This window comes from Amyelois transitella, chromosome 7 (genome assembly GCF_032362555.1).
Source record: "Amyelois transitella isolate CPQ chromosome 7, ilAmyTran1.1, whole genome shotgun sequence".
Lineage (NCBI taxonomy): Eukaryota > Metazoa > Arthropoda > Insecta > Lepidoptera > Pyralidae > Amyelois > Amyelois transitella.
The window spans coordinates 8,574,997-8,599,561 of NC_083510.1; the positions used below are offsets into that span (position 1 = coordinate 8,574,997).

The 24,565-nt window shown below is 35.4% G+C and overlaps 1 protein-coding gene across 2 annotated transcripts; it reads left to right on the forward strand.

The window, feature by feature from the left end:
* Positions 1-725: 725 nt before the first annotated feature.
* On the forward strand, positions 726-18,692 carry LOC106137770 (uncharacterized). Of its 2 annotated transcripts, none has more exons than XM_060945035.1 (22): positions 726-1,932; positions 2,434-2,583; positions 2,818-2,930; positions 3,468-3,594; positions 3,802-3,934; positions 4,229-4,359; positions 4,990-5,193; positions 5,529-5,672; positions 6,088-6,255; positions 6,653-6,782; positions 7,389-7,523; positions 7,904-8,111; positions 8,300-8,465; positions 9,020-9,181; positions 9,490-11,227; positions 11,528-11,726; positions 12,172-12,355; positions 12,882-13,060; positions 13,267-13,460; positions 14,602-14,796; positions 14,955-16,259; positions 16,582-18,692. In XM_060945035.1, exons 1-22 carry the CDS (start codon positions 1,126-1,128, stop codon positions 16,749-16,751), a joined length of 6,942 nt encoding a protein of 2,313 aa, XP_060801018.1. In that variant the 5' UTR covers positions 726-1,125; the 3' UTR covers positions 16,752-18,692. The 2 variants fall into 2 exon arrangements, with proteins under 2 accessions (XP_060801018.1, XP_060801019.1); XM_060945036.1 differs by having other exon boundaries at positions 2,437-2,583.
* Positions 18,693-24,565: the final 5,873 nt, after the last annotated feature.

The window sequence follows — 24,565 nt, forward strand, 5'->3', positions numbered from 1 at the left end:
TAGCATTAAGCAGTCCACTCATTGTGTCAACGCTATTTTAACCTAATACAGTTTTAATAGATAAATGTATAAACGGTAACAGGTAGACGCTAAAAATCTTTACAGTATTAAATTATAAAAAATCAAAATAAATATTAAACTACGATACGATTTCTCTGAATTAATTAGGAATTGACATGCAACGTGGTATGTATTGACCGCGTTGTAGTTCTACCGAATTGTGCTAGATAACTAGATAAAACTCCAAGAAATTGCATGGCATTTCTTCATATTTTCAATCATTTTTTTTTATTGATTTTAATAAATTGAGGAAAAGTAAATTTAAAAATAAATATGTAACTACGTTTCTACGATGACTCGACTGAAAATGATGATTATTTATTAGGTTTTGTTGCGTGCATGCATGCTTTACAATGTGTTTTTGCTTCGCATCTTATGTTTTGCTCCCATAGACATAGTATATTTTTCTTTATATATGACAACATTGAACAAAATCAATAATGTTGCCACTATTTAAAGTATTTGTTTGTAACTTTAACTTTGTATGATAATGCTAATAGGGAGCAATTTAGTTTGACATGATAAGAAGAGTACTTTACTAAATTTAAAGAAACCAAGACTTTATGACAAGTAATTGTAAACCCTATTAATAGCAATCGGTAAAGTCGTCATATTTTCATTGACGTTTCGACAATTTTTGTAAACACGCTTGTCGAATACACAATTCTATAGATAAATAGGCTATTTATTGCGGAAGTAATGGCTTCCTAAATTTTAATTGAAGACCATTATGAATAGTTACAATTAAATATAAACAAATATTAATCATAATGTAATGAATTGCAGACGGTCAAGTGCATGAAGTGTTTTAGGTATTATCCGGCATTCGTCTTTAACACAAAAATTCTATGCCGCGTCCAGTGAGTTGTTACAAAGAATTCTCCAAAAAACATATTCGTTTGTGTTAAATGGAAACATGTCTTGAATTGCTGAAAGAAACGTGATTTCATAATAAGCACTGGTATGTTTCAACAACTATTCCCGAGGATTGACAATAGTAATGACGACTCACGCTAAGCTGAACAAAATACTAGCTAGGTAATTAGAACATTCTTCGTCTGTATTATGGATAACGGTAGCAGAATGAACGCAAATAGGAAGAAAGTGATGAGTAAAGAGGAAGAGGAAGAAGACTCTGAGGAAACATGGGACAGTGATGATGATGACGAGACCATTGCTAGAATTCAGCGGCAGCATTTCGCGCAAGCAGCAGCTATGGGTTCTCGAAGACGACCCGCCGCAAGACCTCGTCCTATGAGCAACAAACGAAAAATGGAAGCAGTAAAAACCTTTCATGATTTCACAAAAAAATTAAAGCAAGACACTGGTATTACAATCCGTAGTTTAGTTGGTAACAATATACTAGAGTTAAGTGACTTAGACAGTGAAAGTAGTATGTCTGATAGTGATGGACTATCTGAGGAGGAGTTTGTTGTCAACCCTAGTGCTGTGTCAGAGTTAAATGAAGAGGATGGCAGTTATATTGACCCCGAGACTGGTGACATAGTAGAGTCTAAGAAACAGTTAGAGACTAAAAATAAAGAACCCGAAGAGAGGTCAGAGCCTTTGGAAATTAAAGAAGAAAGTAATCAACAGAATGAAGAGCCAAAAACGCTGTCTATTAGTGATATTATTAATGAGGGTGATTTAGATTTGAGTAATAAGAATGTGGAGATCTCAGAAGTGGAAGGCAGTGAGTTGTGCCCTAAAGCCGAGGAATTATTAGATATAAAGCAGGAGGAAGGTAGTCAAGATTTTGATATAACAGAAAAATTAAAAGAGATGGGCGAAATAAGTGTGAAACCAATTAAAAAGGAAGGAGAGGAAGGGGAGGAACCTCCTGCAGGAGAAAATGTTGATCCAGAGGATGAGGTAAGTTAAACCTATATTTTAACTTTTAGTTGTCAGTGGTTGTATTATCAAACTATATTCTTTCTTTACAAGGGAACCTTGCCCATATTGGATCACATTGAATTATTAATAGGTTTATTTTGGCTAGTTTTAAAAGAATTAGGTATTGCTCACAGACTAATGAGGCTGATACTATCTGTTGCCCTAAAGATTTATCACAAAAAATCTTTATTCACTATCAATTTATATCATATTATAAGATTTTGAAATGTTATGTGGTTATTCTTATTTGGAGTCACAGGTTGTGATTTAAGAAATAAATTAGCTATGTTTATTGTTACCCCTACTCATATTATGAAGAAAAATTTAGCTCTGATTTTCCAATCTTTAGTTGCATTGATGATTAACTACAGGTGTTGCCTATGAGTTGATGAATGAATGGCTGTATCACCTAATAGGATCATCATCAATATCACCAAATGAATTTTACAAATTTTGTTAACAATCACTTTTTATTTTCAGAAGAAGGGCAACTCAAGTGCATTGAATGTGCGTCGTAACATTCGAGAAGTAATGGATGAGAAGAATTTGGATGCATCCACATTAGCAGCACAACGGCAAGAATCCGAGCGTTTGGCTCGAGTTCAGGAGCAACAGAGGATTATCAGAGAGGTAATGTTAAAGTTCCTTAAATCTACAGGCAGAGGTCTTAAATCTACCAAAGTTACGCACAAACCTACATAGACTCCCAGGCTATCAACTTGGCATAGATGATACTGTTTCTAGATTTCACAGATTTTTTTCTTTACCCATGTGGTGTTAATGCCCGATTGCTATAGATTTTTTACATTTTTATGGAATAATAATATAATTAAACTTATTTATTGTCTTTATATAATGGCACAGGTTCAAAGGCAAATAGCACTGAATCGTCAGAACAAAATTCATCAGAAGACACTATCTTTGCTGCAAGGTGGATCCTCCCTGTTAAAGAAAGGCCAGGCTGGACACAAACTGAAGTAAGAGTTCTTTTATAGGTACAATACTAGACTCGAAGTTTATCATGGTGAAATGTTGTATCACCTATATACTCCACTTCAATTGGCATTATGTCAATATCAACTACGCAAAGTTCAACTTACTCTGAATTTCTTACATCTGGAGTGGCTTTAAGAGAGGCAACTCAATCCCAATAAATTAGGATGGTTTTAAGGATTTTTAAACCACAAGGAGATGTTAAGAGTTATTGATAGAAGACTCAGGCCATCATTCTTCGATGGCGCCATTCGAGGCGTAACATGTATCGTTAGCTCCTCCTATAATAGGTAAGTAAAAAAGAGCTAAAAGAATACTAAAGTGAATTTGTGGAAAGTCAAGAAGAGGTGCGCATAGAGTAGAGGCATAAATTGAGAGGCTCCTATTCGGTGACTAACCGAAAATTTGATGAACAATGAGATTATGGAGGGAAAGCTAGATAATGCCGGATGCCATATGAGACATTAATAATTAATAAAGTATTGCATATAATGTTAAAAATTAAATGTTCTCTTTTATAGCTTACCAAACACAGTACTAGTGAAGTTACCATCTGGTGAGGTGAAAAAAACTACAATGAAACATGGGCAATTGGAAGTCACTAAAGTCCCCAAACCAACCACTTCTGGCGCTGGTAGCAAAAGAGAGGTACTTATAAATTTTATATAGTAGTTTTCTTTTACAGCCTAGGTACCTCGATTAAGATTATGACTTCCGAAATTAGATTACTTAATTGTTACTAATCTGATGTCTAATTGAATTGCTAAGTTTTGTGTTTCAGTAAAAACATTGTCAATATAAGTACATCCATTACTCATTACGTTTTCTATTCATAAAATTGTTAATCACCTTTAGGTTGTGGAAATAGTTGATAGTAGCAGTGGTGAGGAATCTTCCTCATCTTCATCAGACTCTGACGACTGTATCATGTTATCGGACTCTGAAGTTCCACCTAGCCCTGAAGCCGAAGAAGACCCACATAACTCAGGTATGGCTGATGACAATATATAGTCATGGAAATTATCCTACTGGCGTTTTTTTTAATGCAGTTTTTTATGCTGTAGGTTCAGACAAGAGTCCTTTTGTCATATAAGGACTCTGTACCTACAGGGAAAACGCATAATCCTGGAGAGTGGATTTCACACATACTAAATATTTGTGAGCCTCTAGAGTCGAACAATCCGGTATAAGTTGAAATTCCAGAGTAAACAACTCAGAACTTATACGCTGTTTTGGAAAAGCGTCAATAGAAAAAAAAATACAATTAAATATTAATTTTCAGGTTTACATGTGAATGACACCTACAACATACCTGATGAACAAGGTCGCGTCTTGATCAATATTGGTCACCCAGAGAATGAAGAAGATATATTCTTAGCACCCCAAATTGCAAGAGTTATCAAACCTCATCAGGTAAAGTATCTTAGGAGACGGGAAATACTTGTAGTAAGAAAAAATATATAGAAACAAATTTCTCTGCTCAATTTCTATGTGTGTTATAGCTCCAATTAGTTGATTTTGTCAATCATGAGTATTGACAGAATAGGACCACTCAATTCCATGGATATCCTAAAAGGCGGCTAAGGAATAATTTTATAAATTTGGGATTCTTCTTTTAGGTGATGGGCTGGCAACCTGTCACTCTTGAATCTCAATTAAAAGAATGAAAGAAAGGCTTTGTCTACCTTGCAAGGCATATAGACGAGTATTGGATGTAGTCCTGATTCCTTATATAAAAAAATGAATAAACCACTTACATGATATACACGGAAGTTCGAACAAACACAACTTTTAGAATGAAAAATACATTTGATTGACCTTTCATTCGTTCCATATCTTTTTTATTAAGCTAACTAGAAATAAAAAGATGAGTTTTTAATTTGTGTATTAGAAAGGGGGATTAGGAATCAAAAAGATTAAAGGTCATTTGTCATTTCCGTATATTGAAAAAAGTACCTAGTTATTTCGTACGAATACTTCTGCAATGATAATATAACTTTTAAATTTCTTTTTTTTTTTTATTATTTTTCATTTACTTTACAGATTGGCGGCGTGAGATTTCTCTTTGACAATATAATTGAATCTGTGGAGAGATTCTCGACGTCCACCGGTTTCGGATGCATTCTGGCGCATTCCATGGGCCTCGGAAAGACTCTGCAGATCGTATGCTTCTGTGATATTTTCCTCAGGCACACGACGTCCAAAACTGTGCTGTGTATAATGCCAATCAATACATTGCAAAATTGGGTGAGTTAATTTTTTTACGTTATGTTTTAAAGGATTTGACTTGAAACTTATTGTAGAAGATTTTAAAAATATTTGGTCGGGTGACAGTTTGTATGAAAATCGCTTTTAGGGAAAACAGCTAGACCGACTTTGATGAAATTAATGGCTTTGATTATAGTTAAAGACCAAAGTTCAAACATTAGCTACTTTTTTGTTCAAAAATTACCCCCTGAAGACCTTTAGAATATGGCTTCTGTTTCTGCCATTTGGCTACGGAACCCCAAAAATTTTTTAGCTGTTCTGCGCTTACGCAGTTGCGGAACAGAAATATTTCAAACAAACTTTTGTATCGGTAGGTGGCCGAATTTAACATGTGGCTGCCATTAGACGCGACCAACAGTCCCCTATCGGCGCACGGCGAGGTGCGGCCGAGGAACTTCCCAATTTACGTGCTCAACGACAGCCATAAAACACTGCAGATGCGCGCTAAAGTTGTTAAGGTAACTTTAATGAAGTCATTTTAAATATCATAAAAAAAAAATATTAAAGTCACTTGTGTGGCGAGAAGTGAGATCGAGAATGAATAGTTATATAGTTATAGTTTGAATAGTTATATAGTAATAGTTATATATAGAAGAGGCTTTAGTTAAATAAATATTTTACTGACATATTTTATTTGTAGCCGAAATGGTTATATAATCTGTTTCCGGGTGACCTGGGTTCGGTGATGTTGTTAAATAGTAAAGATTTCTAAAAAAACTTAGTAATTATTATTTTTTTATTTCCAACTAAACTGTGCTGACGAAATATTAAAAAGAGAAAAGAAGAAAGGAGAAGAGAAGAGAGAAAAGAGAAAGTTTAAGATTTAAGACTTTATCAATACTTGTTCAAAAAATTGTACAATGTTTTTTCTAGGACTGGACTACCACTGGCGGCGTGCTCATGATAGGTTACGAACTATACAGACTGTTGAGTATGAAAAAAGACAAGAAACCTCGTAAGAAAAAGAAAGCAGACGCCAAGCTTGAGGCGGAGAAAGAGAAGGAGAAGGACAAACTGGAGGGAGCCAATGAGGACACTCAAGTAAGATTTAAAATTATAAATGTTAAAAGCTTTACAAAATTCCTTGTTTATTTTTTCTTCTAATCTAACCATTTATTTAATTTTAGAAGTTAAGTGTTTATTGAGCTTGTTTAAGTCTTTTCGAGACTGTTCAATTTTTCAGGCCTTCCGTTGTATTGAATTACGTTAAATGTATCTGTAATAAGACTAGACAACTGTGAAAATTATTTGAACGATGAGTTTGCATGAAGAGAGTTATGAATGTGGACGAAGCGAAAGCAATATGCAGGGATTGTGGCAAGTGCAAAGATGAAGTCTCTGCCTACCTTTCTGGGAAAGAGGCGTGATTTTATGTTATGTTAATAATAAAAATAAGGTTCAAAAAATATTTTTCATTAAAAAACTGGTATATTATCAGATTTCAGATGAGTCCAAATTGGACAAAGAGGATGGTGATACTCAAGGGAAACTGGACGCTGAAATAAGAGAGGAGGTAACCAAGAAGGACGAGAATGCTCCTACGGATGAGGACAAGAAATTGTTGGACGGTACGTTTAACTTATAAAACTTTAAAAAAAGTTTTTCAAAAACGAGCGGAAACCAGTTTTAGAACATACTTAATAAACAACTTAGCTTTTGGAGTGATTTCTATACTACCTTATCCTACTGTATAAAAAAAAGAAACAAAATCATAAGGCAGTTAGAACGCAAACAATATACATACATACATACATAAAATCACGCCTCTTTCCCGGATGGGTAGGCAGAGACCATATAATCAAGTTTTTGTCCCCTACGCGGTAGGCACAGATAACAGTCTCGCAAAGACTGTTTGGCTATGTTCAACTGTATGGCTTGAAGGTGGAATTGACATTCCGGTTGCTAGCCTATCGCCTAAAACAAGAATCCCAAATTTATTAGTTTATCCCTTAGTCGCGTTACCATATCCATGGGAAAGATATGTCCTATTCTGGATGTGTGACGGGAACCACAAAGCACAGAGTATTTCTTCGTCTTGGCGTTAGTCGCGGTTTGATTTGATTTCATCAGGTACATTTCATCGCTTGATCATTTGATTGCGTTTTTGAGTAAACTGAAACATAATGGGAATTTTATGTAAACCCTAAAATTAAAATATAAAAATTTGTTTACAGAAATGTATGAGGCGCTGGTTCGCCCTGGCCCCGACTTGGTCATATGTGACGAAGGCCATAGAATCAAAAATTCCCACTCAAATATTTCATATGCTCTGAAACAAATGAGAACAAAACGAAGAGTGGTGCTCACTGGTAAGTTATTTTATACTGGTTTAGAAGCCTAGCCTAGCCTTAAATTGTCAGGCCATGGGGTGTAATTGTTTTAGAAAATTTTGATGCTGAGTACTTTTCAGACCATATGAAGTAAAGATCAAATCTGTTTTCTGCTATAGTTCTGCTATTGAGATGTTAAGAAAATAAAACAAATTACTGCCAGATTAGAATAAGGCCATCCCCATTGCTTTAAAATGAGAGATGAAAAAGAGATTGATTACAAAGATTTTTGCCTTTCAATACACATCTTTTTTTACCATACATATCCTACAAGTCATGAACACATACATATGTATTAGTTAATTATTTTCTATTCTTTCAGATTAAATTCAGTCAATTTCAATTCATTCAAATTTCAGGTTATCCATTACAAAACAACTTGTTGGAATACTGGTGTATGGTCGATTTTGTTCGCCCAAATTACCTCGGCAGCAAAACGGAATTCTGCAATATGTTCGAGAGGCCCATTCAGAACGGCCAGTGTATAGACTCCACGCCTCAGGATATCAGGCTCATGCGATATAGAGCCCATGTGCTGCATTCGTTGCTTGTTGGTTTTGTTCAAAGGTTAGTCTTCTACCAGTCATTAGTCCCGGTTTTATTAGTGCGAATTTTAAGTTAAAATTCGCACGTAAAAATAAAAGTATCCATGTTAAAATTTTTAACATGGATACTGGATTGGCCTTTCAGTTTACATGACCGTTTTCTTTGTTTACTCTGTAAAGAAGTGATATATTAATGTTATTTTGTTTCAGACGATCTCACGCCGTTCTCCAATCGACATTGCCTCAGAAAGAGGAGTACGTGCTTCTAGTCCGCATGACGCCGCTCCAACGCAAACTGTACGATAGATTCATGAATGAAGTCGTCCGTTCCACATCTGTGCCAAACCCGTTGAAAGCATTCGCTATTTGTTGTAAGGTATGTGAAAGTGTGGTTTTCGGCACTTTAGAAAAGAACTACTCTATATCTTTTCAAAGGCGACTAAGGGATAGTCTTATAAACTTAGGATTCTTTTTGTAGGCAATATGTTATAAACTTATCACTATTTAAATCTCAATTTTTCTCAATTCCATCATAAAGCCACAGCCGTACATAACATTTTAGTCTATTCGAGACTGTTCTGGCTTTATCTATCCCGCAAGGGATATAGACGCTACTATCTATGTATGTTAAAAATACTTTATTGCGTAATACACTTAAAAGGGTTTTTTGTTTCATATTGAAATATATTTATGAATAATATTGTTTGGTATGTGTGATTTTAACTATGTTGTCACCTCAAAATAAACCAACAGGGGGTGGGTCGATTTACGAAAGTGGATTGATAAGACATATATTCATGTATTCCCTCTCTGTCTTACTCTGCGGTAGACCTCAAAGCTAGAGTTAGAGGACGTTAAAACATAGGCAGTTTCGGTTATGTGTGTCTTACCTATGTAAGATGTTTCAAAACTTTTTGTACCTTTTTACAGATATGGAATCATCCAGACGTTTTATACCATTTCCTAAGGAAACGAAGTGAAGCCAACGCGGCCATTGAAGAAGATTTAGACTTGGAAGAGCTGGGCGGAGTAACAAAAGCTGGTCGCGCTAGAAATAGCAAAGCGCAGCCGAGACGAGCCGCTAAACCTAGGGTGAGTTTCCTAAATAAAATAATAATTTTATTTTTATTTATTTAATATTTCAAGACTAATTTTTAATAAAATTTGGAGATCAGATTTTTTACTTATAAAACTAGTGGTGGTTTATTTTTTTCGTTACTTTGTATGCCATATATATGAAACCGAAGGGACGGGTTGATTGTTGTGATAAACAGTTGGATAAAAGAGATAATTTATTATCGGTAAAAGTCTTGTGTTATGGATAAATTAATGAAAATATCCTTTGTTAGTATTAGATTTTGTTACAACAAAAACCTTTTATTATTTTTTTATTATTGCAGGGCGCACCTAAAAAACCTGCGGCAACAATCCCCCCAAACACCACCACGGGTTCCATACCACAAAAGCCTGATCCTAACGCGTACGGGAACCCTCCGTTCACGCCCAACGGACCGTACGGACCCAACCAGTACCGGCCTGAACCACACGGCCCCTATCCGCCCTACCCGGCCAATTATCAACACCCTAACACGGGGTACTATCCGCCTAATCCACAGTACAATCAGAATTACGACAGCAATTACTACCAACAACAACCGCCATACACCAATAACTATCCTAATCAGTACCCACCAAATAATCCAGATTGTGGCCAACAGTACAATCAAAATTATTGGGGGAACGGTAACTACTACGGCAATTCGGGAGGATATTACAATAATCCTCAATATCCAAATAACCAGCCCCCTCACGGTGATTATTCCAACCAACAATATCCACCTAATTACAACGCACCGCCAAACACACCACCGTATCAAGGAAACGCTATTCAACCGTATCAAAATAATCAAGATGGCTACGGTAACCAACAACGCCCGCCGTACCCTGGTTATAATCAACCAGGCTACCCAGAATACAATTCGAATGCTGTCCCACCACCGTATCCAAGTAACTCGTCATCACAAGAGTATCCAAATCAATCTTATCCACCCCCGCCTTACACTGGAGATCCCGCCTATGCGCCTAGTACCCAACCTCCGTACAATCAATATGGTTCCCAATCTCAAAATTACCCTGGATATCCAAATAATCCACAAAACATGCCACCGAATCAAACAGAAAATACCTTACCTAACCCAGCTGTCAAAGATGAATCAAACACAACACGTAATTTCCCTGTAAATGAAATGAAATCTGAAACAAATGTTCCTCCATCTGGCTATAACGATCCTTCGTACGGTTATCCTCCAAATACTAACTATCAACAAGGAAATGGTACTAGTAATTATCAAAACCAGTATCCCAATTTCCCACCTCATTTAGAGACTAAACCGCCATTGGGTAGCGCCAGTTCCGGTAGTCCAGTTACTTCATGGCCAATAACAGAACTAAAGACTGAAGTTGATAGGCTCAAAGCCGAAGAAAAAGTAGAAATGAAGTCTGAATCAGATGGTGAGGTCAAAATAGAAGATTTAGATACTAAGAAAATTGTCAAAGACGATACAAAAAAACACATAACGGAAACGATTCCTATTAAACCAACTACGGAAGTTTCTAAACCAGATATTAATACTAAGAAACCTGAGAAAGAGTCAAAGTCCGAAAAGACAGACGCGTCAGAATCGGAAGATGAAGAAAAAGTGCCAAAGAAAGGCAGACCAAGACGAAAAGGCAAAGAAAGTAAAAAGGCCGAAAAGCCTAAAGCTAAGGGTAAACCTAAAGCTAAAGGTAGAAAGGACAGAAATAAATCAAAAGATAAAAATGATGACTCTCAATCTGATGAAAGTGAAAAAGATGAGAAGCCTAACAGAGAGGAAGAATTAGCTCTTGTCAAGAAAGCTGAGGAAATGACCTATGATTGGGCAGCTGAATTGCTGAAAGATTACGTGCCAGGGATTATAGAGAATTCTGCCAAGATGGAATTATTCTTTTACTTACTCAATGAAAGTATAAAACTTGGCGATAGAATTTTGCTGTTCAGTCAGAGTTTATTCACATTGAATCTCATTGAAGACTTTTTAGAAAGAAATTACATTCCTGGAACAAATTGTCTATGGGAAAGGAATACAAATTATTATCGTAAGTATTTATATTATTACAGTCATTCATCTATCTGTAACATGTGTAATAAATTAATAAGACGAGCATCACACTTTGACAGTCTTATTACTCTTTCTTTCAATGCCTTAGTCCCACAACGATAAAATAAAATAAAATAAACACAGCAGAGAAGATTTTAACCATTTTTCCTACTAATCTGCGAAAGTGATGCATGTGAATTGGGCGGGAGAGTTTTGAGATCTTACTCATTCAGTCATGATTCATGGAAACATTAATAATATTAAAGATAAAGAATATGAAACAATCTTTTTGTTTTAGGTCTCGACGGTTCTACCCACGCTCTAGAGCGCGAAAAGCTTATAAACGAGTTCAATGCGAATCCGAACATCTATTTGTTCCTGGTCTCCACTCGGGCGGGGTCACTAGGGATCAATTTGGTGGGAGCCAATCGCGTCATCGTATTCGACGCCAGTTGGAACCCCTGCCATGATACACAGGCTGTTTGTCGTGTGTACAGGTTAGTGAGTAGATTAGTCGTTTGAATTAACAATACAATGTTAGAATAGAGATTTAAACCTACGTTTTCGTTAATTATTTACAAATATTGACAGTAATATGACTGTCAATATTTGTAAATAATAAACGGTTATTGTTCTTTGACTTTGAATTTGTATTAATAAGTAGTACAGGCTCTGTTGGATTACTGTAGTCATAACTTTACTTATTACATCGTTATTACTAAAAATGCTTCAGATCTTATTAATAAAGACAATAATTTCACTCAAGATATCAATTAACAGAAAAATGCTTTTTTAAAGGTAATCGGTCTGAGAGATTCGTTTCACCCGTAGAACAGCCTGCTTCTAGTTAGAAATAAAGTACCAAATTTTCTTTACTTTTTACTATAGACCGTTAATTTACCATTTATAAGAAAATAGTAAAACCATTTTGGAACATTCCAGATACGGTCAAAAGAAACCGTGTTTCGTGTACCGCTTCGTGATGGACTGGTGCCTGGAGAAGAAGATCTACGATCGTCAAATTAACAAGCAAGGCATGGCCGACCGCGTGGTGGACGAGTGCAATCCTGACGCTGTGCTTTCTATGAAGGAAATCACCAATCTCTGCTTCGATAATGACGAAAAGGTAGGTTGCTTGTTATGTTTGTTGCACATAGGGTTTATTGTACGCGTTATTGCAAAGCCGGACACATGCCGTGAAAGGGAGGTGATGAAGGAATAAATCATTAAAGTTTTGTACCTATTTAATAAAAAAAAATATTAACTATACCTATTTAATATAAAAAAATATTAACTATAAAAATAAAATCATATATTCGGAATTTGAACACCTATATGAAAAATGATATCAACCAACCTTATATTCTTATACGGCTATTCTTATTAAAATAGGGTTTGGGGGTTCAGATTAAGTCGGCCTCAAAAAAAGCTTGTAAGTTATGCTATTAGATACTACTCAATAATATATTCTACACATACAATAATTACTCAATAAATAAACAATTTCTTTTTATTTCATCTAACTTACCAAAATTAACATCAGTCTTTGTTATAATGTTGGCTCTGTCTACTACGATGTATGAAGACGTGATTATATGTGTGTACTTTAAGAATCCGTGCCACTGAAATTAACATTCAATTCCATCTTTTAGGAGTCCGAACCGAAAGATCTCTCTGAGCATAAAGACAAGTACATTGATATGCTGATGCAAGGAATCATAACACACCATTGGAGGTTGCTAAGCAAGGAGCCGTTCCAACACGAATCGTTGCTAGTTGATAGGAAAGAGAAAAAATTGTCAAGTGCCGAAAAGAGACTGGCGCAAAGAGGGTAAGGTTTTCAAATAATTTAAAATTTGTTCTGCCATAATATGTGGTTTTTGTTACGTAACTTTATATACATAATTATGTTCCTATTCTTCGATCATACATCTTCTGTATTAGAAATACCTAAATATATGCCAAATTTTCAGTCAGTAATGTGAGATCCATTATCATGCTAATGGCATTATTTGAATACATATATGTTATTGATAGGTACGAATTGGAGAAGAAAGCGGCTCTAGCACCAAAACCGACGACCGCTTATCGTACTGTCCGAACTGCCGACGGAGCTTTGGTTCAACGACCCGTGGCGTCAGTCCGCCCCATGCAGCACGCCGCGCGGTGGATCCCCGCCGACGTGTGGCGGAGACAGGGAATGACGGCGCAGGAAATGACGTTGCCATTAGGTAAGTCTGAAATACCAATATCTTGTTTTAGGACATTACAAGCGGCACTCGTGAGTTTATAAAGTCACCGCTGCTTAACTGGTGCGGTCTTGCTTATTTCAAGCGATTATGCGTACATTTCAAGCCCTCGGTTGAAATGTGATGTGACTATTTTCTAAACAAAAAATATGAGTTCATTTTAAATCATCAATCACCAAAATTCAAATTCAAATTCAAAATTCAAAATTTTTATTCATTATTATAGGATATTATTATATCGCTTAATAATTGTCGTATGGTTTAACAACTTGGTTGACGTCAAATAAATTACTTAAAAACTAAGTTTACTGCCGCTTCCAAGGCGTCAGTGCAGAAGAAGCGGTAACAAACTGCACTGCAGCATTTTCATCAACAACGTCAACTTCACAATATTAAATTATACTTAGAATAGAATGTGGACGGGAGAATACATTGTTCACGGGAGATTTATATATTTATGAGATTTAATATTGAAAAAAGAAATATATATATATATATATATATATATATATATATATATTATGGATTGCCAATTTTAAAAAGATTTATGTACAGAGTGTACTGAAATTTTGATTTAAGTTCAAATTAAACTACACCATAAAGGCCAGTGTGAGCGTGACCGCTAGTTTAGAGACAAGCGTCAGTCCACCCCATGCAACATGTAACACACGCAAGATGGATCCTTACCGTCGTATAGCGGGAACAGGGAATGATGGCTCAGAAAATTACGCTTTCTATTTTAAGGGTATTTAAAAACGAGAACATGAGTTTTTACTAAGCAAGAAGCTAAGAAGAACTATTATGGTCAGGTGTCCTATTCTAGTCAGTTTAAGAGATCTGTTGCTGAGGCAGGGAATGACGTTGCCGTTAGTTAAGTAGGTTGGATTCAAATCAAAAGCCATGTTTATTTTTGAATTGGCCTTTAGCAAGTTTATAGACATAAAACTAATTGAATATATTTTTTCGTGTCTGATTATGTATCAGGTTGACCAAAAAAAGCGTCGTATCCGCGTTTCATTATAAAATAAGACCTTCTGAAAATTTTGCTGATATTAAACGTGTAATTGATTTGTATCACTTTTGGGATTTCACGGTATATTTCAATATAATTTTTTGTTTACAGATGTCGTGATACCAACTAATTCGGCGGAGAAAACCAATATTGTTCTTAAGGCGGGCCAAAGAGTGATGGTGCTGAAATCTCCAAAAGGCATCTACATGCAGCTTGAATCTGGCAAGATTATTGCTATCAAAACCTCTTTCAAGGGATTAGGAGGTCAGAAGAGTGATACCAAGGACAGTCCAATAGGAAAGAAGGGTTAGTTTGTGCTAGAAGACATATTAGGTTTAAATTCCACTATTTAAGAAAATAAATTGTATTGTCAGTTTATTTTTTTATAGCTCTAATTCACCAACTTATCAATATAAATGTTTATATTTACAAATATTCACTAAAAATATTTTCTTTTTATGCAGTTATGGGTAGTAGACAAGTATCGAACATCCCAGGAGCATTGAAGAACAATTCAGCAATAACAATAATGTCTAGGGCGCCCAGAGGTGGTTATCAGAGAGTAATGGCGAGGCCCAATATCATGGGTCAAAAAATGGGTCGGCCAATGATACCCAGCCAGAAAATAGCTGAACTAAGATCTCGCTTAGGAGACCTTAAATCCTATACAGGCATGCGGCCTAGGTCTCCTGTGCCTCATCCTAGATTATTGAAGACCAACTTGCCAGGCTCAGTCAGTATTACAAAGATACCTAAAGACACGAAGAGATCAGATAATGATAATAGTGACAGCAACCCAGCGAGTAAAATGGACCTCGATTCTGAAGACGACACGCAAGTGTTGGACAGTGATGATGAAGAAACCCCTAAAGTTAATAAGAATCCATCTACTAGTAATAATGCAAATCAAGATAATAAGAGAATTGATGGTACAGATGATTCAAAATCAGCTGATGGGTTTGATAAACAACAAACAAAACCACACAGCGAGAAATCGGAACGATCAGAACCATTAGTGTTGACAACCGACGAAAAACTCCCAACCGAAGACAATTTTGAAGATAGATCTGGGGAGACATTAGATCTGTCGAAAACCTCAAAACAGACAAGAAGGCCAATGAGTCGCGATATAGAACAAGAGCGGACGACGGTGGAAAATCTCTCTATGGATGCAATATTATCTGAAGAACGATTGGGGAACAAAACCAATTTGTTAAAAAATTACAGACACCAACGTCTAGGCAGTCGGCCACAGAACGAATCGAGCCTGAGTCAGCTGGAAAGAACGGCTAGTGTAATGAGTAAGGAGGGAATGCCGGACTTCCGCAAGAATTTAGACGATATTACGCAGTCATATTCGCCTAGTAATGAGGAGAAGCCAGCGGCGAAATCTAAAAAGAAGAAGTCTCCGAACAAAGCAGAAATGCCTGAGCAGAATGAGAGATTACCGCAGTCAAATGTCGGGATGTCCCATAGTGTATCTAGTTTATTGGGGAATCAAAAGCCGAGGAAAGGAGAGCAGAATACAGCGCCAGTGGTACCAGTGGAGGGGTCTATTCCTCAACCCAGGATGCCGAATAGGCCGACGATGTCGCACGAACCTCATATAAGTGCGATGCATCATTCTGGAGGTTCCATAGTTCCTAATAATCCCGCAGGCGGGCCTCCCGCGTTGGACGCTAAAGCAGGCCCTTTGCCGGGCAATCCCGTGCCTGGTCAGGCGTACCCCGGGGCTAATCCCCCTCCAGAAGGCTATGCTCAATATCCAGGTAAAGTTCATTTGTCTTTATCAATGTACTTTCAATGAAATAATCTGTGGGGTGTTTTGTGTCTAATGATATGGTAATCTCTTTTTCATTTCAGCAGGCTGTTTATATTTTATTTTCATAGAATTTACCGTTCGAGGGGCGTTGAGTTCGTTTATTCATGTAAAATTACAAATCGTACACACCCTAAACAATTTAATAAATTTTTGGGCTTTGAAACCAGCAATATAAGGGGAATATCCAAACATAATAACAAAATTTGTATTACAATCTTTTGATGCATATTTTTTTTTATTTGAATTCAAATAATTTCTCTTTCCCCCAGGATACGGAATGGGTTACGGAGCATATCCCAACCCCGCGTACTATGGCGGGTACGGCGGCGCCGGGTACTACCCTCCGTACGGGGCTCCCCCGGCCGCTGCCTACCCCGCCGCGCCCGCCGCGCCGCCGCCCCACGCGCAGGATTATCTTCCGCCTAACCCTCAGTGGTAGACAGAGTGAAAATTGTATAATAATACTCCAAAACCGTGTGGTAAAGTTAAATACGTCGCGAGTCAAGTTTCCTTAACGTGATTGTAGCGTTTATTTCCTATTTTTTGTAACTCTTGTTTACTTCCATTTAAGAAAACGAACGGCGTATTCTTTTCGTGTTTGTTGCGGCGTTGACAGACTTTTGTCTGTATTCAAAATGGAGGACGACATTTTAAGCCCGTAATTTTTTGGGTGTGACGAATGAGCGTGGCGTACGGAACAAATCTCAATGTGAACATTTTTCAATGGAATATGTTACTCATATTAGTACTTACGTAATAAAACATTGATTAGAATGATATTAGGGTATACGCAGTTTTCAAGTGAACAAACGAATGTATTGATGTGAATAAAGATTTAATTTGTGAACTGATATTAAACTTAAAAAGTGAGTGTTAGATCTTTAAAGTACATTTGAATATGTAAGCCTGGGCGCATACTGCGGCTTGTTCAATCTGTGAGAAAGTATTCTTATGTACTTTGATTTTATTGTCATTGCGACAGTTTTATTTTAAAGTATGGAGCGCAAACATACGTAGTATGCGCCAGGCCTAAGTGTGATGTTTAATAATGTCTCTCCATTATTTTGGCTATGGTCGTTGATGGATGTGATATGTTACTGAATTAGATTTAAGCGTCGAATATAGCGTGTATGGAGTATTTATCAAACTAAATATAGCTTAGATAGGCGCCCATAGATATCTTAGAAATTAGTCGTCATTTAATCATTCATGCCTGTGACATGAGAGGTGATCATAATGTAATTTATTTGCATATCTTTCTAATTCTTTTTACATTGATTTACAATGATCTGAAATTATTAAATTGTATTTTACCCGTGTTTCTATTTTTTCTTTGGTGTGTTTTCGAAAGTGATTTATTCTTTAGTTTAGGATATTTTCTTACAATTAACTTATTAGGCTCAAATATTATTGTTGTAATCTATGACTCCCATAAAAAAAAAAACATGGGTTATACATCATAATTTGACAATTGTACATTTTAAGTATCATTATTATTTTATGAAGATCTAGTAGTATTTTTATTTACGTAAATCGATCCGCTTTGCGGTTGAGCGTATGCATTTGCTTGTCCAAATGAACGAGATTTTATTCTGGTCATTTGTTATTTGAGTAGACAAATTACATGTTGCTTGTAGTCGGACAAAGTCGGAAACTATTTTGGCAACTGTTTTGTGTAGTTCAAAGCATTGTGATTGAATGAACTTAAACAATAACAGAGAATGCAACATTTGACTTTATGTTTGTTGTTATCTCTGAACAATCTTCCAACAGTATTATTATTTCGCTTTTGTATACGGTTTCTAAATCTAAGGAACAATTAAAGAAATTAGCTAAGTACGCTAAGTATAAGTAAATTGGAATGATTCATTTGCATATTATATAGCGTTGCCTATAAAAGTCACTTGTTAACTAATGTTCCACTTTCAATTCCAAGAATAAGAATAATTCCTATAAATAATCTTTAAAATCAGTTGTTAAAATAATATTCCAGTTTAAATTCATAAAATAAATGTAACGACAGGATTACAAATAACATACAAATCTAAAATGCTTGGGTTGCACAAATTCTACGTTCTACTCTATGTAGTTAAAGCATTTTTAGAATTGAAATGCGCGCATTATGCTTTATATGTTTACGCACGCATTCCAATTCAATAAATGCTTAAATAGTCAATAAATGGCAACGCTATTTCATTTCGCGATTAACTGGCACACCAGATAAAAAGTAGAAAGTCTTTTTCTATCCGACGTTCTTCCAAGTATGATCTGTGTATGTTGTCCTGTGTACAAATAGTGTTCGGCGTAAATGTTCGAAGTGATACATATAACTGCATTTTAAACTGAAATAGTACTGTGCCGGCGATATCCAATAAATAATAAACAGTATTACTTTATTTCATTTTTCGTTCCGTTAATTTGGAGTATTGGGTAAATGCTTGCCGCTGAAATGAGGAAACTATATGGCAATGTGTTTGGAATTAAATTTGAGTTGAGAACAAGTTTCACAAATGAATCAAGAATCGACCTTGCGCTGTCTTTGGATTTATTCAGCTGAAAAGACTGCTACGTAATACGAGTATGCGCTGTTTTCTCGAGGTCCTTGGAATTTGTCCTAATGATGCGACCACGAGGGAGGACTGTTTCTCGTATTGCTCTTTGTCTACTACCTACCTACCTACCTCCCATGTTTATAAAAGCATGCAGCTATAAAAAAAAAACAACAGTACCTATATAAGATGAAAAAAACACCTATTTATCTTTGGTCCGCTGAAATATCGCCGTGGATCAGCTATATTAATGATCCAAATTTTGACCAAACTACATTAGTATGAAAAATAAATGTGTTAATGTAAATTCTTCCATTTAATATTTTTTTATGGGTAAAGAGCGAAAGATAAACACACATTAGGTACGTGATACCCATATGTGTGTGTGTGTTTATATTTCGGGAGCCACGTATTCCGTAAATACTGTGGACTGAAATGTATGAACCTTTAAATCGTTACTTTGAGAAGAGGTCATCCACTGCTATTGGTAACTACTTGTAAAAATAGCAGTACCTCAAAATCACGGATCTCTAAATCGTTTTGCACAACACTTATTGCAATTGTAAAAGGTTTGAAAGATTGTCAACTAAAATTCAGTCCCGCTCCGATATAAGCGTGCAATATTCTTTTGCCCTCATCAACAGCACAGCGCAATGAATCGATTCACGCCTGGGCCAAATCGAAGGACGTTCTTATGTAATCTAAGATAAAACTCGATTTAATTCTGATGGTGTTTGTAATGATTATTATTTGTAATTGTAGTCACGACGTGTCTGATTATGATTATACATGGGCTGTTTTCCTTATTGTCCCACGTAACTACTTAAATGGGCTGGATCCGACGTAGTCACAAAGAATATTCTTTGTTTGAATATTAATTAACTTCCTATGTGAATCCTATGTTAGATATACATATAACATAATTATTTGCACTAACGTAATGATTCAGAAATTAAAGGATACCGTGTGGATCATATAGAAATAGGTATGCTAAGTTTAACTACGTAGATATCAAAAGCCTGAATAAATGGTTTTTAATTGACTGTTAATACATTACTAAATCTTTTCTAAGCATGTCAATCATCATTTACACACTGTTTATAGCAGAATTGAGCTGAAAACAATGGTAAGCGCCAAAGCTTGTAAGATAAATAGTTTTATAGGTTGAATAACATGCGGAGGTCTTGTATCTTCTTATTTAAGAGCTATATCGTTTGTCAGTGAATTTACCGAAGTGGAGCGTCCTCCATTATTGTTAGTATATGATACACGAGTAGGTCTTTCAGAGCAAGATTTACATCGGCTTTGGCTTACTTACTATGTGAAAGAGCTCTAAGTGTAGGTACAAAGACGACTTAATAATAAACAATGATATTTTTCAAAGTGTGCAGATAGAACTTACAAGCATCATTCAAATATTGGGTTCGTTAATATGTCAACGGAGCATTGTCTTTCCTTAAAATATTCTCTACGTTTGCATTGTAGCGTTACCTATTCAGTGTGCACAAAGGAATACAAAGAAGATAAATTGCATAGCGTTTTTGTTCGCCTTCGTTCCTATTCCAATTCGGTCGTGAGATCACGAGGGCGTTGACCAAAGATCTTTATTGGATATGTACTCGTAAAATGCTTTATTTGGAGACTAATCGCAAGACACAATTAAAATTTCCCAACTGTATTCAATTCGGTTGTCTTGGATTTACCTTGGCCTAGAAATGTTCATAGTCGAACCCTGGGGAGTAAGGGAGGACGTACAGGGGTAATACATGCGTATGCCTATCTCCCTTACGGGTTAGACATACCATATAATCACGAAAAGACTTGAAGGCAAGATTCATTAATTTGAAATTCAGATAGTGACAGCGTTCCTAGCCCATCGCTTTCCTAGTTTATAAATAAAAAAATAAATATAACAATATGTATACGGGACAAATTACACAGATTGAGTTAGCCTCGAAGGAAGTTCGAGACTTGTGTTACGAGATACTAACTCAACGATACTATATTTTATAATAAATACTTACATAGATAAACATCCAAGACCCAGACCAATCAGAGAAAGATCGTTTTTCATCATGCCCTGACCGGGATTCGAACCCGGGACCTCCGGTGTCACAGACAAGCGTATTACCGCTGCGCCACGGAGGTCGTAAGTTTGTATGCTTACCTTTATTTTTTTTATTCTAAGACATCATTCACACCTTATCTACAGACTAACATTCATACCTATACGTAACTAAAATAAACCAATGGACCCTCTTTATTTCGCTACTCTTATGATAGTAGTTTACTAGGGCAAACTATATAAGATATAATGCACCAATAAAATAAAACTATTCCGTTTAATAAGGGATTAAGAAAAGCGTAGAGGCATCTGAAATGTATCTACCAAGTTCTTTAGAAAGTGTCCTAAGGGAATTTCCCTAAATTCCTGTGGGAACGAGAAATAAGACCACTGCGGGTACGAAGTCGTGAGCAAGTTACTATTTAATATGGTTGTTGTTTGTTCTTGAATCCACCTTGAACTAGAAATGCAGTTAATAATATGCAATTGTTACCCGATTTAATCACCTTGTTACATCTTCGTTCTTGGTAATATTGGTTTGTCACGGAATCAAGATCGTAACTAGGTAGATAGTTGCGGGTAAACTATTAAGTTTATTCAGATTTTTTTGCTAGTGGAAATCTGTTTCATTATACAGATCTTGCTGCAATGATGTTAAATAATAATGGATTTTTCAGCAGGTGTATTATTAGGACATTTTCTTACAGCAGGAAGTAGCAACGGATCGTAACACAACCTGCGGGGCTACTCACGATCATTTGATCATGATATAGTCATTGAAAATGGAGAGACAGAAGACATCTTAATGCCTTATGGTCAATGAATAGTCCCATTGGAAGGAACTATTATTCTTTATGAGTCAAAGCATATTTCCGATTACATTCTCAGCTGTTGTAACCTTCAAAGTATGGGGTTAGCTAAAGATTAAATTTTTATTTTCGTTTGCCGTTTTTCGTTTCGTGATACTAGTAAACTTTAAATAAATAAATAATACAAATAAATAAATAAGTTTCAAGGGTCTATTATTAATTTGCGATTTGTGAATAGCATTTGTAGAATCCATACTTCCATATAATGGCTCCATACTATATATGCATTCACGGCTAAGCCGCTAGATCGATTTTTATGAATTTTATATGAAAAGTTGATAACAAGAGCTCAAACATAAAAAAGTGCTAACGTGCTTACTTTTCGGAATTTCCGGAAAAAAACTAGCTATAAATAAACTGTTATGAACTAAGCTAATAGATGAATTAGTTACACCTGTAGAATCACGTGATATAAGATAAGTCAGAATAAGGTTGCAGACATGATTAATATTAATTTAATATGTTTGCGGCAGGAATATTACAACAAAGTAATTATACGCGTGCCCATTCATTACAAGATGAAGATCTTACATGTGCCGCTAATTAGGGCTGTAACAGACATACTACTTGAAGCCAGCGACGTTAGTTAAACAATAATTTAATGTTTCTAAAATATTATTGTTTGTTTTTTTTTATTTAAAGCATGATTTATTACATGAAACGATTTTTTTTATTCAGAATATTTACAGCTATATACTTATAACTATTTAACAGTCACCAAGCTAAATAAATTTTAACCTATTTACAAGTTTTCACTTTAACTACCTATTTACGAAAGACAACAAAATGTAAATAACATAAATAAAGTTAAATTTAGATAAAATAAAGCAGAAAATAAAAGGAAGATGAAGAAGTGATGCATGTAAGATATTAAATTCACTTGAAGAACTCCAAAACATAAGCACATTATAAGATTAAAAAGGGTGCTCCAATAATTTAAAGTCACCTGTACAAATGAAGTTTTTTTTTTTAACAAATTTGCCCATAGTAATATTATAAATATACAAGATTTGTTTTTAATTAACTAAATAACCACTGGGCCGTTTATGACAAAATTTGGCAAAGCGATAGATTATAATGGTCCTTCAGTACCATAGGCATTTTTTATTTTGGAAATTCACACGAAAACGGGAAAAGCGGAAATTCAAGTTTAACGCGTTTAGCTGCGGTTAACAGCTAGAATTTTATTTAGGTAATGGCTATTATGTAAAAATGTATAAGGTAACAAAATATTAAACAAAAATACACCCTGAAAAGCTAAAAGTCAAAGTTTAGAAAGGTTTTCATTGTCAAAATAACTTTAGTCTTTTATGATATATACTTACACATACACATAATAAACAGCTCGTGTGATGCAGCCCTTAGACCGCATGGCCGAACCTCATAGCGGTCAAGTGTATGTTGGAAGCATTAAGTTCCCACAAAGTGTGGCTAGGTGCTATAATGCACGGAAGTCGAGGAACTATCTTGATTGATGTGACCAAAAATACAAGCCGACCTCCGCCTTTTAGAACTTATGCTGTAACCACATTTTGCTTATCACATAAGATACTAGCTGTTGCTCGCCTCGTTCGTATGTCTTAAGTCTCTTTTAAAATAAAGATTTAAGATAAACGATGTCGCGATTTATTATGTGATTCCAATATTATCGCAGTTTCATAATTTTTGCGTGAAAGAGAAACAAACACCCATATAAGTATGTTCACAAACTTTCGCATTTATAATAGTAGTAGAATAGCACAAAAAACCTTCAATTATTATTTAGGCTGTAGGAAAAAAGCTTATGTTACCTACTCCCCAATATATCTTAAATAGGTGCCAATAAAAAAAATAGATTATAAATTAGTTTTTTTTTTTTAAATTTCTAGTTACATAAGTAAGTAAGCAACACACTAGTCTCAAACTTAATTAGAGGAAAGCCCAATGTTAATAACTCGTATAATTTAATTGTCTATCGTATTAATCACGAGTAGGTAAGTATATATTTATCTGTAAGGCAGATGCAGATTAACTGAATCGATTAATTAACATTACCATGAAATAAGTACTCGTATTAAAGAAAAGGAAGGACAATACCGAAGACTGTCGAGTCATATTTCTCTGAAGTGACATTCGCACTATATAACTATACACCTACGTCGAAAAGTTCAATGTAAACTGGTGGTAATGACCAAAATAAACAATGTCTTACACAGTGGGGTCATAAAAGCTTGTATGTAGGTAAAGTACAAATGTAAGAATAAACTGCTTTTTAAGAGCCTATGTATTCGTCCTTTACCATTTCTCTAATTTATATAAATAAATATTAACATACCATGATGAAATTGAACCTTCATCGAAATTACCACCATGGAAAATTCACGGACAAAACTTAGTTTGAACTTAATGAACAAAAAACAAATAGATTAGATAAATGTGCAATATTTATTCAAATTGACTTTGTGACATACTTTCAGTGATTTCGTTTTACTTTTTTGGCGGTCGGCTCAGATGACACAAGATTTGCCTCTCGAATTTCCACGCACTTTTTCATCACGACAAAAAATGTATCCACAATTAATTTAGTTCAACTAAGTTCTAAGACAAAATAATGTCAAAGTGATAATTTCATGCATGGATGGTTTCGGAAATTATGATGGGGGTGCCCATTAGAATTATCTAACTTTTGTAAAACAAAACAACATTGTTGAATTGAATTTTATATTCAGTTGCGATGTTGTTATATAAATGCGAATTAACCGGAGATCGGGTCCATTATTGTGAACTGCGG